Genomic DNA, 16569 nt, shown 5'->3' with positions numbered 1-16569 from the left:
GGAAAAACACTAAGAAAATGTTTATATAATTAAGATTTCAATTAGTGCTTAATTTATAATTTTGTAAATACCATGATCAGGAAACTAAACTGAGGAGAGAACTAACTACATGTGACGTGAATATCACTGTCCTAAATACATGCCTCAGTCCATCTCTTCTGTTCATTGTTGGTTCACAGAAGCCTGCTTTTTTCCCCCCCAGAGAATAAACTGCACAAGGAGCAGAGGGTGTTTACAGTTCCTAATATGTGATTAGTACAAAAAAAAAAAAAAAAACAGAAGTGGAGAGTAGGTTCTTGAGACCCTGTGAGGACAGATAAGCAAAAGAAACTGACTCAAGCCAATCCTGGGGGTTTGTTTGAGTTTTCGGAATCAGATATTGAAGTCTCTTAGGAGTTCAGTCTCTAGCCAAGAAATTTTTTGAAGTTGATAGTGGTGGGATAAGGAAAATCAGTTTTTTCAGAGGACGTGGGGTCTATCAACCATAATCCAGGGAAGGTTCCATGCCCAGAAGTAGTTGACTAAAACAAATGAGATTCCATGTTTTTGTTGTGCTTCTGTTGTTTGCTTTTTTTTATTTTTGGGGGGAAGAGAACATAAAATTGGTTGGGCGGGAGTGGGTCTTGGAGGAATTAGAGGAGAGGATAGAATATGACCAGAATATATTGTGTGAAAAGTTAAAAAGGCCTTCTGTTAGAAGGGTACGTTTTAATTTCATCTGTTTTCACCCAAGTCAGTTATTCCATCGAGTTGAACATTGCAGGCTAGGACTTAACATGTAGCTTAAAATTATGCCTCTTAGTGGTTACTGAAAAGTGTAGCAATGACCAGGGGCCAGCCCCATGTCAGTTAACTGAGATGAGCTGATCTTGAAAGTCACCTTTGGTTGTGGTTTAGAAAATGCTGCTTTAAGTATAATTCCTTGTTACTGCATGCCACCTCTGTCAGTGTGACTCCCCATGGCTGTTACATACCCGACAGCAAGGACTTAGGGAAAGGATAGATATGTTTTTGATTCATACCTTAGAGGTTTCAACCCATCACAGTAGGGATGTGTACCTGCACTGGCTCCCTCCTATGTCCTTGTGTTCAATCTGGGCCCACAGCTGAGGGTTGGTACTCTCTACCTTCAGGCCAGGTCATTTAATCATCTACTTAATCTTCTCTTGGAAATGGATACACAGAAACATAAGAGAGGTGTGCTTTATTAGTGTCCTGTGTGCTTCTCTGTGGTCAGGTTAACACTGCACATTAGCCATTAAGCCTGTTCATAAAGTCTCAGTGACTCCTATGTAACTTCCCATTTATAACAAGTTTAGTGCCCACCTAACTGAGTACATGATCACTTGGCACCTTGTTATTCAGTGATCATGTTCTGTAACTTACAATGCATTCTTGATGTTTAGGCTTTGATGTTTTCATGTTTTTTCTTCTTTTTATGTGACAATATAATTTCATTGATAATCTATTATGCTTCATACATAATTTTGACAAGGAGTAAAGTTCTGTTCTTGCTCTTATTTGCTTATCTTACATGAGCTTTGAGGATAGATGATGCTGCCTGTCTCAGATGATCCCAGCTGATTTCGTCTGTATTTCCGAAGGCTTGAAGATTCAGAATAAAGAGAATGTGGTGATAGGATGTGCTTGTTGGGAACGCTTTAAAAATGTTGCCTTTTCTTAGCCCTAGTAATTTCTGCGTTCATGGTATCATCTATAGACAGTGAGCAGGTACCTGCTTTGCTTTCCACGCTAGCTTTCAACCTCAGCCCTGGCATTTCTAGGGCTTTCACTGGTCTATACTGTGACCAAATCATTGTGACATCACCGAGTTCCCTGTGCCATCGTTTTGAGCCACCCCTGAGCCATACCACGGCTAAGAGGGCATAGCAATGCCAAAAAGTTTGAGCTATGAAGATTTTCCGAAGAACATACGTGGGAAGGTAAAGTTCTTATCAGCACACTGTGTCTCGCCCATGTCCCTGTGTTCTCTTGTATTGACATTATTGTGTCTTTTGTTGTGAAGCCCCTTCAGACTTGTTCTGAAAAGAGACAAGTCTATAAAGAGGTAAGTGTGTATAATGTTTAATCTAGTGACCAACAGCTGGTTAGAACATCAAAATATTTGGGGTTCATTAAGCTTGATTTTCTTATTTCATTTCATTCTCTTGATTATGGCAGACTGGATTCCCATAATGATCTGCATTAGCATATTCTGTCACATTTTCAAGCCCGGTCGTGTTGTCCCAAACCTAGTACAATCTGAAAACCAATCAGTGTAGTTTCTTTTTTCTAGGAATAGCAAATGGAGGTGGGAAAAGAATTTATATTCATCTTTCCCTCAGGAAATGATCCCACCTTAACAGCAAATAATGTTCTAATACTCTTTGTTTTTATTTGTTCATTTACAACAATTCAGTGTCCGAAGTTTTATTTCTTTGCAGTCAGTTTACTGCTTTCTCTGAAGCTGAATGTGACTCTCCATCCTCAGCAGCCATTAGCTTAGCAACACATCCTCGGCTTATTTAAGTTTCAGGATTCATATCGTATGACTTTTCCTCCCAGCATCCCATTAACTGTTTCAAAGCAATGCGCCATTGAAGTATTGTGGCCATGTTTCTTGCTTTGTTATTCTCCCCAGTGGATCTCAAGCTATTGATTCTGTTTGCAGTTGAGGGAAGATTTGTGATGTTTGCGGGTAGTTTGATGCTATCAGGTCTTTGGCGATAGCTTCCTCTTAAGTCTTCAGCATATGTTTCCGACATTTGGTGTGTTGCTTTAAAAGTTCTTCAAGCATTATATCTTTGTACATCCATTATTTACGTTGAGGGCAGCTCTTCAAAATGAAATTTGTTCACTCTTCCTGTGTTCGTAATAGACCCAACAAACACCTGTAGTGCTGCATTTCCTTAGTGTTTTTAAAATAGCTTTATGGCAAATACTCATTGCCCCCTTTTTCAGATAACTATTAACAATTTGTGGTACTCTTACTTTAATAACTGTGTTGGGAAATACTCCTCGAGTGGAAGGAAAAGCAGGACAAAGGGCTTAGGAAGTAATTTCTCTGATGTTCAAGTTGTTAAGTTTTGAAGTTGTGTACTATATTACTTAATACTTTACTCTTTAAAATTCAGTAGTAGAGGCCAGACATAGTAGGGCACACCTCCAATCTCAGCATTCCAGAGGCAGAGGCAGGCAGCTCTCTGAGTTTTATGTCATCCTGGTCTACAAAGTTCCAGAAAAGCCAGGACTGTTACACAGAGAAACCCTTTCTTTTTTTTTTTTTTTTTAAAAAAAAGCAAATAAAAAAATTCTATATCAGTTGATGTTTTTATAGTTCATGATAAATGTATTTATACTGATATTTAAGTTTCTTTCCAGTTATAGAAGTAAGAACTATTCATTGTGGATAATAAGGAATGGTCCAGATAAGAAACACTGCCCTCATTGTTTACCCTAGCCACTCCTTTTCTTTCCACACAGGTTACCCTTCTGTGCACATCTTTATAGCACACTCTATTTTCAGTCTCCCTCCTCTGCTTTTCCTCCCCATCATTTTCTATTTAAAGAACTACCCCCACTTGCTCTTTTGACTTATACCTACCCACAAACACTACACACACAGTTACTATTTTTGACTACTTAAAAGTTATTTTCTAAAATGTCAGTTTTTAATGATTCCTAATGTTTGATCATGTGCCTAGGCCAAAATCTCTGAATTTATTTTTTTTTGACAAAATCTTTTAGATTAGTCTTCTATTATTCTTATTTTACTTGCTTAAACTCTGTTGTTCTTCCTTTGTTCTTAGATACATATGAACTTTTAAAATCTTGTCTTAATATCTACTACAGTTGAATGCTTTAAAGTTGCTGTCAGTAAATTGACATTAGTATTCATGGATCTATCTGTTCTATCTGTTCCTTTTGTTGCTGTGTTAAAACAATATAACCAAAAGCAACTTAGGGGGAGAAAGGATTCATCATCTTACACAGCCTGTTATTGAGGGAAGTCAGCATAAGAAGCTGAAGGTAGGCCTGCTTGCTATACGATGCAGCATTACCTCTGACCTGTGAACTCATGAACAAGGAGGAACAGCAGAACCCATGGACAAAGGCTGCTTGCTGGCTCAACCGCAGGCTCATGCTAATCTAACTTTCTTACATATCCCAGCACTATCTGTCTAGGGCTGTTATAAGATGGTGCTGCTCACAGTGGGCCTCCTGCATCAACTAATAATCAAGATCAAGACATGTTCACAGGTAAATCTGATCGAGGCAGTTTGTCCATCAAGCCTTTTGTCTCAGATGACTCTAGACTGTTCCAAGTTGACATACAAATAAATTTAAATATGCTTAGTTTATATTTAATTTAAAGTTTTTATAGTGAAATGAATTATTTTTAATACACAACTCTGAGTTTTTGATAAATATATAGTGTAGATGGAAGTTTCTCTCCTGCCTGGTCCTACAGCTATTCAGTCGCAAATAAACACACAAGAGTCTTACATGAATTATAAACTGTTTGACCTATTGTTCAGGCTTATTACTAACTACCTCTTACAACTTAGATTTACCCATAATTCTCATCTATGTTTAGCCACGTGACTTGGTACCTTTTCTCAATAAGTCATTCTCATCTCACTTTCTCTGCTTCTGGATGATGATTGACTCTCTGCCTTTCCTCTTCCCAGAATTTTCTTAGTCTGCTCGTCCCACCTACACTTTCTGACTGGCTACAGGCCAGTCAGCATTTTATTAAACTAATATGAGTAACAAATTTTTGACGAATTTTTGCAGTGTATAAGAGCATTATTTTACAGCAGTATACATTATATACCACCCCCCTCATAACAAGACAGATATCCCACCTGAAAAATTCCTCAAATTCGGCTCTTGGCTGCAAAACATCCTTTTATTAATTATGAAAAATAAAAATATACAAGACATTCCTAAAACTATTACCATGTTGCTTTTTGTCTGGGCATTTTCTAGAGTATCTGGGCTTTTTTTTTTTTTTCCTGTTTCAGAAGTGTTTATAATATATTTGTTACTAGTCTGTCCCCCCCCACTTTTTAGTGCATGTATTAATTTTTTAGTGTATATATTATTTAGGTATTGGATTAATTGTGGTTTCTCTCCTTATTGCCTAGCAGCCCTGCAATGATTGTATTTACATGTTGCTAGAATTGCTAAGAAAGTACTGAAATAGAGGAATTTCACAATTTCGTGGTTGTGAACAATTTTCAGAATTACTCTGTGTTGTCAAATTAATACTTGAAGTGCTTAGGCTATTTATATATATGACAAGCAATATAGATGAAAACCCACTTTCCTGTGTTCTCGCCAATATTGATGATTATAATCTTATATTTTGTCAATTTGGCAGATGAATAATACAACACTATTTTTTAATCTGCGTTCTTTGAATTCACCACTGTATTTTTCATTTGCTTATTATTGCTCACCAGTCTCTATAGTGTGTCACTTTTAGCTTTTGTTAAGAAGGATAAAGCTTAGTATTTATGCCAAGATCCTTCTCTATTGGTGATCTTAACTTTCACAGTTATATCTTAGAGGTTTTGTCCTCTTTGCCACTGACCTCTTTTGATTTTTTTTAGTTATTTTTTGTAATATGAATATTTTTATGAATCCATCAATTTTCAATTTTACTAATTTATATTTTGAGCATGCATATTGAATTTTAGTTTTTTTCCTCTTTAGATCAGTTCTCATCCTGTGGGTTATGGCCCTTTTGGGGGATGGGTGTAAAATGACCTTTTCACAGGGGTCACCTAAGACCATTGGAAAACAGATAATTAAATTATGATTCATAAGTTAGAAATTACAGTTGCAAAGTAGCAACGAAAATAATCTTGTGATCGGGAGTCACTGCACATGAGGAACGATATGAAAGGGTCACAGCATATAGGAAGATTGAGAGCGTGTATTTGGATGATAGTTACATGCTTTTCTCCCACGTAGCATTATTTGTCAAAAATTCCTTCCAGATTTTTTCCTTTGTGATCCTAAAGGACTAGTAAACTTTTAACTGCATTGCCAAGAAAATATAGATTATTTACTTGAATATAAATGTTTTTATATGATCTTAGTGCTGTATGTTTCTTAATATCCACCATATCATTTCAAGTCGCATCAACATGTCATTTGAAACGTACTTAACTTTTAAGAGCACAGTGACACCTAAATGTGTTCTAAATTCACACATCTTTTATTTCCACATTATGATGATGATGATTTTGGTTTGTATTTTCAATATCTTCTACCAGATTTAAGGGAAAAGTGTATATATATATGTATATACTATACATGTAATATTATATTAATGTGTAATATGTATTATGTATATATTGCTAAATATCTGTTTATTTTTAACATGCTGCAGGATATTGAAGATAAAGTAAGTAACAATAGCAAAACCTACAAATGAACAAATGGATTTATGTAAACTAAACAAAATTGAACAGTTACTGTTATAGAGTGAGCCAGGTAACACGTGATAACTTTGCAAAAGAATATGAAACATGTACAAAGATTGAAATACTTTTTTAAAAGTTTGTAAAATAAGATCTTGTAAATTAATATTATAATTAAATATCTTAAATTACTTTATTATAGCCGGACGATGGTGGTACACACCTTTAATCCCAGCACTCGGGAGGCAGAGGCAGGCGGATTTCTGTTAGTTCGAGACCAGCCTGGTCTACAGAGCTAGTTCCAGGACAGGCTCCAAAGCCACAGAGAAACCCTGTCTTGAAAAACCAAAAAAAAAAAAAAAAAAAAAAAACAAAAAACTTTATTATACTTAAATTTTTCAAATAAAGAATAAACCATTATTATTGCGTCTCCGTCCTTTAAGCCGCTACTTCTTCATGTGTAGGGAAAGGGAATGAGCGCATGCAAAATACATGCAGATAGGGAAATGGAATATACATACAAGTGAGGAAATCAAATGAGCACATACAAATACATACAGGTGGGGAAATGAAATGAATACGTTACGTTCATCTATATACAGGTTGCACTGATCATTTAAAAGTTCTCAAATGTAAGGTTCATGTGCATGTGCTATTTAGGCAGTTTATAGGTTATTTGGGATTAGCAAGCATATATCTAATTCCAAGAATCAGATCAAAGTTTCATTGTGCAGACTTTTAATCCTAAAACTTACTCTTTGAAAGAGAAGTTAAATAAGACAGTCTGCTGTACACTGTATTCGAATATTTCCAAATACATTTGGACAAAGTAGGGCACAGCTGTTACAGTAAGAAAAAACACAATGCAATTTCATTCTTTACATATAAATGCAGCAATCATCATCATATTAATAATTTTCAATGGCAGAGACCTAATAGATTGCAATAAACATCAGCTCTGTATGTGTTTATAATACAGTTTCTGCCTGAGTTTTGCTTCATCTTTGCTGCTTTCGCTTTTTCTCAATATAGTATATTCCTCATGTCTTTTTTAGGCTCGGCAGCTGGAAGAGAAAGACCGAGTGATACGGAAGCAGGATGCATTCTACAAAGAGCAGCTGGCCAGACTGGAGGAGAGGGTATGGCTATTTCTTGTCATTACTTCCTTCTCTTCTCTCTCTGCATCTGTAGCTCCCCATATATTTGTTTAAAAACCAACAAATTAGCACTAAAGTTGCTTGTCCTAGTTAAGAAGTGAGGAGGCTAAGCAACTAGGCCATTGTCTCCAAAAATGTTGTTTTTGTATGTTTGTGTGGTTATATTATTGTTTGTTGTGGGGTTTTGTGTGTGTGTGCTCAAAAACTCCTTTACATAATTTACATTATATAATGTGTTGTAATCTTCATTACCTCAAACCAAACAGCAGTCCATTCTTTTGAACTTTCCCAAACAGTGTTTATATTACACTTGAGTGCATTCCTGGACATGATACTGTTGTTTATCGTCTTTGAGGTTTTAGCTCTTGTTTGTTCATCTATTTTCTTTGTATCTTTGAAACATTCTCTGTCTTGACTTCACTATGCATGTAAGGATGACTTTGAACTTCTCCTCCTCCTGTCCACTCGTTTGAGTGCTGGGTTCCCCATATGTGCCAGCATACCTGGCTTGAGGTGGTCCTTCAGGTTTTGAAGGACATGCTGTCAGTGAAGCCCCATTTTGCTGCAGGTACAACTACAATTCGATCTCTCCTTCAAGGTGGTAACAGGAGCTAAAAATATGTAGGGCTTCCTAGTGGGATTTAGGATGGCAGGAGGCATATGCCTAGTTAGCTGGTCCTTAGAAATGGACTGAGGCATAGCAGAGGGATCGGGACCGGAGGAATACAAGACAGTGGCCTAAGAATGGTGGTAACGTCTTGTCAGAACCCCTGTTCAGTGAAAGCTATTTGTTTAGGTTTCTTTATATTGAATCCATGGAATTGCAAACTGGCCTTTCTCCTGTGTTTAAGATCCACTGTTTGATTTATTTAGAATATGACATTTGATCAAATGTAGGGAAAGAAAGAAATGCAACATTGAATTCTGCTCAGTGCAGCTATTTGTATTTCAAACACATCTTTTTGTCCCCTTCCTTGTCGCGGGGTCAGCACATCTTAAATAGGATCATTTTACACAACTGATGTTTGTCAGGTGCTGTTGTTTGTGCCCTTATACATGTAAGCTAAACATCTACTTTTGTGGAGCTTAAAGTCAGTTATATAGTGTACAACAGTATAGATGATGTGGAAAATAGAAACTTAGCAGGGAATATGGAGTCCCTCAGCCAAGTGTAAGCCTGGGGTTGCATGAAGAAGGACGATATATATATATAATGGGATAGCAAGGAACAGGCCTTTAGTTACAGAAAAACAAGTCAGGGTCACTCCTGAGATAGGGATTTAGTAGGCACATATGGGGAAGATGGAAGAAGCCTGATGACACCAGCAGACAGGCGACTACCTTGGGTAAAAGTTAAAGCAAGAGAGACTTGGCAAAAGATTAATTTATAATTGAGTTGGCATGGTGGGCATGATGGCACACACCCGTTAGCCTGGTGCTTGGGAGATGAATCCAGGAGGATCAGGAATTCAAAGTCATCCTTGACTACATAGCAAGGTCGAGATTACAGTGGACTATATGAGAACCCTATCGAATTAAGGTTGTAGGGGAGAGGAGGAGGTATTTGGATGGCCATGGCTATTACTATGGTGCTAGCAGTGACAAAAACAATTTTGGTTGTGCATGTCAAAGGTAGAGACCAGATTTGATTATGGTTTTGAAAGTGAATAAAAGAAAGGCTTCTAGGTCTAGTCTTATAAATAAAAAGAAAGGTTTATTTGTAGGGCAAGATTCTGTAGATTATCAATTAGGATATTGGTGGTTGAGTTAATAAGGGGTTTGGTTTGGTCATTATTTGTGGTACTTCTTAAAACATTCAAGTAGAGATGTTGAGTAGGCATAATATGGAATGATTTAGAGAAGCAATCAGTGATAAAATCCCTACAGTAAATATTTCAGTTAACGTGGGCTCCAGTGCATCCTCTTTTGTCTGTGTCCATGATGTGTAAATGAAAAGGACTATCTATATACTGAAGTTTAAATCTTGTATAATTTTCACATCATAAAATTTTTTTAAAAGTTTAGTCATTTACCTGTATGAAGACCATTCTCTACCAGGAAGTGAGCCTGACTTTATGACAAGTCATAGTCTTCAGACAGGCCACTTCAAGAACCAGTTCTGATGTCATTTGCCTTTTCTTCGCAGATTGTAATGAAACTCTTACTTAATCTTTCAGTTTCTCCAGCCATTAGGAGCATGGAATGTTATTTGTATCACTGACCTGTTAAAATGACCTAAATAAGGAGGGCGGTATGCAAAACACCCTGAGTTCAATCCCAGGTAATACCCCTGCCAAAATAAAGAGTGACATGACAGCTCTTTAAAAACTGGCCAGAATTTATCCGTTGAGCTATTTTCATCATAGGACATACATTCTTCATTGTAAACAAGATTCCAGTAGTCATGAAATCACTTTCGTGTCACTCAGCTTCGGCGTGACGTCTCCCAGTTCTGTAAAGTCCTCTTTCCTTTATTGTTGATATTCCTAGAGGACCTGTCATTTTATCTAGGTGAGTTTCATCAACGAATACATGAAGGGTAGTCAGTCTGGGACTCGGCATTTTACAAAACTTGTAAAGGCATTTTCTTTTGTATTGTCAGTGGTTGTGAAAGTATACTGTGTAAGCATTTCTGAACATACTTGGTGTTAAAAAGTATAAAAGTGCTGAGCTAAATGGCTCTTAATATAAGAAAAAAATCATGATAATGTGAGTGTGGGAATCATTTTTGGGCAGTGCAGTCCAGGTTGCTATAGCTTGAGAATGGATTTGAACATGTCTGTCTTCTGGAAACAAAATAGACTTTTTCTTGGTAAATTGTTTTGGTGGATAATTTGTTTGATGTGGATTATTGGCACATTCTTAAGGAAAATGCATTTTTGCCAGCATTTCATTGGTTCTAAGGATGAAGGACCCTATATCCCCAGACCATCTTGGAAACTTGATCCCTTTGAGGGTTCCGGTGTCGTGCATGTATAACTTTTTAATTTTTAAAATGAAGTGAAATTAATTCTTTGTGCTGAAGCAACCACTTTCTTCTTGGCTCTCTTAAGGAGATGGGGTTTGGCACAGCATGTACGGGAGTGTGAAAGCCCTGGTGGCCTTGAGAACTCAACGAAGTGTAAGCTTCGTGCTCAGACCAGCCTGGTCATGTGGCACATATAACTTGCATTTTATAGACTCCTGGGTTTCAGTAGCAATAGACATACACCTTGCAAGAAACCACCTAGAATTAACACAGTAAGGGAATTGTACCAGCTGGGCAGAAGAGGACATTGAAAGGGAATAATGAAAAAATAAATTACCATTAAGAAGTAAAGTATATTACTGGCTTGTCACCTAGGGAGAGAGTTACTAATTAAATTCTAAGGTCATGCTTTCATCAAATGAGCAACTTTTTAAAAGCTCCTCACTTCTGGTGGGCGGCAAATCTTCGGCAGCATCAGAAAGTGTTGGGCACCTCTGTATGGTTAATTGCTGGTAGAATTGCTTTGCTTTTTGTCAGTTGATATTTTTACCTATGTTTCTTTGTGGAAAGCTTAGAAGAAGGGTGGAAACAATGCTAATAGGTTATTGTGTACCTGATGTACTACATATGGGAGAAACTGTTTTATATATATACCTTTATTACCAGATGAAGTCTTGTAAAATCTGTCCGCGAGTTAAGCCAGGGTAGCTTGGATATAATCACTAAAATCTGAGAAAATAAAATAATAATCTTAATGGAATGAGGAGGTATTAAATGGGTTTACTGGATTTAAAACAAAAGCCTCTCCATTGTTATTTTTCTCGCTACAGCACTTTAGAAGCAGTTGTCAGTGCCTTTAGGTCAGTGGGTAACTCACTGTGGCCATGAATGTGAGTTGGCAAACTCAGCAAGATAGATAAAAAAAAGCCAAGCTCCTCCAGCCAGGCCTCCATAGAGACACTTTGTTGCTTTGACATTTGCGAATTTTGTATAGGTTTCTTAATTCATGTGAAAAATAGGGCAGATTCCCATGGTTTCTGTAGTTAGAGAAAATTGCAGAAACAGATGAAGTTCTCTGGTCCACACATTCATACATTGTAGGTATTCAAGCCACCATCATAACTTCAATGCCATTGAGAGTGACAGATCCTAGCAGAGCTGCTTGTGGTATGTTTTATACATTGTGAGTTATACTCTTAAATAAAAGCTTTTTTTCAAATGGAGTTTCAAATAAATGCATTAGAAATTAGTCGGTAGAAAAACGGATGCAGCCGAGTCTAGTCACACCGTCTCTTTGTTACCACAGCAGACACAGCTGATTATAACCTAGATGCAAACAGTGAGCCATTTTGCACTCTGACCTGTTTCTTAAAGGAGGGTTATTATTACAGATACTCGGAAAAGTAGCAAACAATATGAGTTGATGTCACCCCCACCCTCTTTGCTTGCTATTTTATTCTCTCTGGGTAGGGGGAGGAATCAATGCAGTTTAATAGATATGGGATCTTCTATTCAATTCAACAAATCCTTCAAATACGTTGACTTTTCTGTTAACTTCTCTGAAATTTCGAATGGAAAATGTGGTTTGAGTAACCTTGAATTGCTTTTTTAATCTGGCTTTAGGGATATGAAGCATGTGCTTTTTTCCCCTAGGGTTAGCTTTTAAAGTGTATTCTGTTAAAATGATCCCCATAACTGTAGCCAGTTCTTCTATGTCTAACTTTAGAGGAAAGATTTGCAAATCGTGGGATCAGCACTTAATTTGGGCTTTATTTACCATGTTGGCTGTCAAGAAGCATTAACCTTAAGGTAAGATGAGAACATGGAGTACAAAGCTGTGAGCTGATGGCATGCAGTACACCAGGTATTAAATAGCATTAACCGTCCTGCTTGCTCCAGTAAATAGGATTCCACTATTATGATGTGTCAGGGCTTTCAGTGAAATCAAATTCACAAGACACTAAACTGCCTTCCTCTCTGCTGAGCAGCTTTATTCTGGGATCTTGCTTTCATATTAATCCTGTTGTAGGAAATACTTGTAGCAGTTGTGCATAGAAATTATAATTTAATGATCTCTTCCTCTCCTCTATTCAGAGATTAGAGTGGACCACTGTGCTCTGCAGTGATAGCCGCAGGGCTCTGCAAAAGAGATGATGCAGAGTTTGGCTTTAAAGACCAGTGGCCTCTTTGTGAGCGCCCATAATGATCATAGGTGTGAAGGAGCCGACAATACGGACCTACTTTCCCAGCGCTCCGCATTTCCTTTGCCTTTGAAAGCCGGTACAATGACATAATCTCATTCTGTTTATCATAATGACTGAGAAATGGCATGCTACTTGGATGTGTAAAGATAAGATAAAAAATGCATTGTGCAGTTTGGGAGGGAAATTCCAGTTTATAGATTCTGTACAGTTTGCAGAGGCTCAGCAAGCATTTGTATTTGACAAAAAAAAAATCTTTTCACTGAAATCATTTTGGGGGGAAGTGACAGGTTATTGACAATAATATTCCAGCAAGGAAACCATTCTGTTTCCTTTCATTGAGATTGAAAAATGGGCTAAAATATCTGAATTTTAAATATTTTAAAAATATCCAATTTTAAAATTAGTAATGGTTTTGCTTCTTGATATCTTATTTATAAATTTCAAATATGCTCCATTTAGGCAGTCCAGTCAATGCTTATTTTCTTACTTTGCTGACTAAAAAAATTAAAATGCATGAGCATTAAGTTTTTTAAAGGAACTTGTGGGTCTTGTGTTAGAAAATGCTCTGCAATCCCAGTTTTATGTTCAGAGCATGAGCCAGCTGCACCTCTAGAAGAGATTACATCTCAGTTAGAAAGATACATATGGTTATTAAAATATTTGCAAATGATATCAGTTCCTGGCATCGCCCAAGAAGAAATGCCCGTATCTGAACCTGGTACGTAAAGTAGGTTTACATTGTACTATACATTTGATGAAGGGAATCCAAATCTAATTTGGCCACCGAGACTGAGATAGGGTTTTTTTTTTTTTTTTTAACCTTGGTTATTCTCAATCAGAATTTGAGGCACTAGAGAGAAATTATTGACACTCACCATTCGGTCAGACCAAATATATTAAACTCTAACAGTGCGCCAGGTGCTGTACATAGATACGGTGATACGAATAGCACAAAACTCCCATGGGCATTTGGTACGGAGTTTTTTGTTGAAAGTTGATCCAGGGAGGCTGTGCTGGACTATTATTTTCTAGAGCCAAAGTGTTCTTTGAAGAATTTCTGCTACCTTTGTCTTTTAAAGGTCATAAAATCATGGGATTTTGAGGGGAATTTAATGGATTGAAAGGATGCCCTAAGTTCAATTCTCAGATGAAGATCCTGTGTCTGATGCACTGGGTTGCCTCAGATGGCACTCTCTGAAAGGAATTATTACACACATAGCTTCTCTGAAGTCAGATATTAGACACTAGATCAATTTTGAAGATTAATGTCACTGTCGGAGTGGGGTTGGTTCCGCAGTCAAATGATTTCAAGAAATGATAGGCTTCAGTACATCAGATGTATTTGTTTCTCAAAGGCATTTGGGCCTTCAGGATGAGGGTGTTGCATGTGATGATTCAACATTTGACTCAGGCCATAGAATATTTTCTAGAAACAGTCATTTGTCTAGTCTTTCAGGTTACTGAGATCTCTGTGCCCTGCTTAATGCCAGTGTCATTTTGAGACCTTGATTTGCATCCTAAGATGTAAAGGCAGAAAAGGATTCCGTCTGTTGTAGAATTCTGGATCTGAGGCTTGCAGCATCATGGGATTGCTGCTCTTTGCCCGGTTGCTGAAGGGTAGGTAGGTGAAGAGGAAGCTTGGTTGAGATGTACCTAGGAGATAGCTATTCTCTCTCTCTGAATTCTCTAAGTTTTTAGCAGAACTGTGGTCTTTATAAGTAAGCTGTATATATTGTTTTTTAATTTCCATGCGTATTGTTGATTGCATTCTCCTACCCTCTTCACAATTGAAGGTGATTGGGAATGGGATTTAACCCGTGTCAGAATGGAAAATCACTCCTTTGCACCCAAGAGATGGTTGTCCTTCTCTTAAGACTTGGACCATGGAGCCCAGCACATGTGCCAAGCATGAGGGCTTGCAGAGGGATTATCTTTTTTCCTTTCATGAATTGAAGGAGAAAAGTAATCTAAATGGATAATACTCAGTTATCTCCACAGAGTTTTAAAATGCTTCCATCAGTGCAGCCAGGTCTCGGTCTGACAGAGCAAGCAAAGGACATATCAGTCTTAATGGGCCTCGAGTCACTGGGAGCCTTCAGAGTGCTTGTAGGGCTTACTATGAGATTTGCTGGTGTAGCTGAGTAAAGACTGTTGTATTTGGAGAATAGGTTGAATGATCAAAGCCAGTAATCACATGCTTTGTAATTTAATTTGTCTCCATCAAAGTTGAGAACGATAGCTCAGGAAGCATGAGCACCATCACTCCATGATCTGTAATGTTCTAGAACATGGCTCTCTGAAAGTGAGCTCTGTCCATTTTCAGGACCCATGCCTCATACTTAACTATGTACTCACTGAATATTTATTGCGTGGATGAATACAACAGTTTGGGGCACGTTAGAAATGACCAGTGTAGTTTATAATTGGTTCTTCCAGGCCACTAGTAGGAGGCTCAGTTGTAGGCTGGTTTCTCCCGCAGGTTTTCATACCAGGTGAGGATCTTTCTGCTCCAGCCCTGTAACCCATATCAATGCAGCTGCATATTTTATTGATATGAAAATTAAACATCAGGGTAACTACTACTCTTTTCAGACTTGAAATAAAATCATATTGCCCTCATGATACTTTTGTTCATTGTTTCAACATTTAGTGTAGGGGTGTTTGGAATCAGTTTTACTCAGAAGTCCAATCCAAAATAGACTGTCTGATTTTGTGTATTATCTTTAAACATGGCTTGGATGAAAATGTCCCTGGGTACTATGAGATGTGAAGTCCTTTGTACTTGTTGGCTATTGGCAGGAAGCAGACCGGTATCATCACCAGCGCCAATGAAGGTGTCTCCCTGTCTGGAATGCTAGGGAACCACATGTGTTTTACGTTTCAATTTTTTTTCAAGTTTTCAAGTTTTGAAATAATTGCATAGATGTAGTAAGCTACCTTGGAGTGAGACCCTATGCTAACACAGAATTTGTTTTTCAGGCATATACACCCTGAAGGTCTAACTTCACTTTTTAAAATGATATTTCTATTGATTCTTTGAGAATTCCATGCATACATGCAATACATTTTGGTCATGTTTAATCCCCTTTCCATCTTCACCCCTCTTTTTCCATACTCACCTCTTTTCCAACTTTGTAGGTTTTGTTTTTTAATAACCCAGTGAATCTAGTTTGTGCTACCCATACACTCATGGTTTGGAGCATCTACTAGAACATGGTGTATCTACCTGTGGCCACAATTCCACTCCCTGAGAAATCATCAAGTGTTAGTAGCTTTCAGCCAGGGGTCCACCTTCATTTTGAATAGGAACCCATCATACAAAATTAAGTACAGAATTTTCCACTTGTGAAATCTTATGAGCACACAGAAAGTTTTCAGTTTTAAAGTATTTTGAATTTTTGTGTTAAATGTTGCTCAATACCTACCATCCATTAGGGCCCAAAATGATTTAACATGATTCTATGTTTCTTTTTGGGGGACAAAGTTAGGTGCCTCTTCCCTTCCTTACCCAGTCAATTAGTGTTTTTATTGTTGAAACTCAAAGACACTGAGTATCTTGCCCCAAATGTCCCTGCTGTGTACCCAGGTCCCTGCCTTCCTCGTGGCAAACAGCCTCTCACTCTGGGTGACCCCTGGTGGGACACAAAGTTCCAGTGATCCAGATAATACTCAATTGAAGATGTTCGTGAGGGTGAGCAGAACATTGATGTGTTTTCGCGTTAGAGTAAGATTCTCATTTAACTGGCTGTTAGCAACAGTGGGTCGGCCCTTTCTACAGGAAGCACCATAGGCTCACTTCCTAGTGG

General features: G+C 37.7%; 1 protein-coding gene across 1 annotated transcript in view; it reads left to right on the top strand.

Moving 5' to 3' along the window:
- Positions 1–16569, top strand: part of Chchd3 (coiled-coil-helix-coiled-coil-helix domain containing 3) — a 268002-nt gene that overhangs the window by 168811 nt on the left and 82622 nt on the right. The window contains exon 5 of the mRNA XM_050148075.1: positions 7490–7573. Within this exon, the coding sequence (XP_050004032.1) occupies positions 7490–7573 (84 nt within the window). The remainder of the gene's footprint in view (positions 1–7489; positions 7574–16569) is intronic.

The sequence above is a fragment of the Alexandromys fortis genome, unplaced genomic scaffold (assembly GCF_014885135.2).
Source record: "Alexandromys fortis isolate MF-2015 unplaced genomic scaffold, M_Fortis_MF-2015_v1.1 scaffold_57, whole genome shotgun sequence".
NCBI lineage: Eukaryota > Metazoa > Chordata > Mammalia > Rodentia > Cricetidae > Alexandromys > Alexandromys fortis.
The sequence above is the reverse complement of the archived record's forward strand: the minus strand, read 5'-3'. Positions and strand labels throughout refer to the sequence as shown.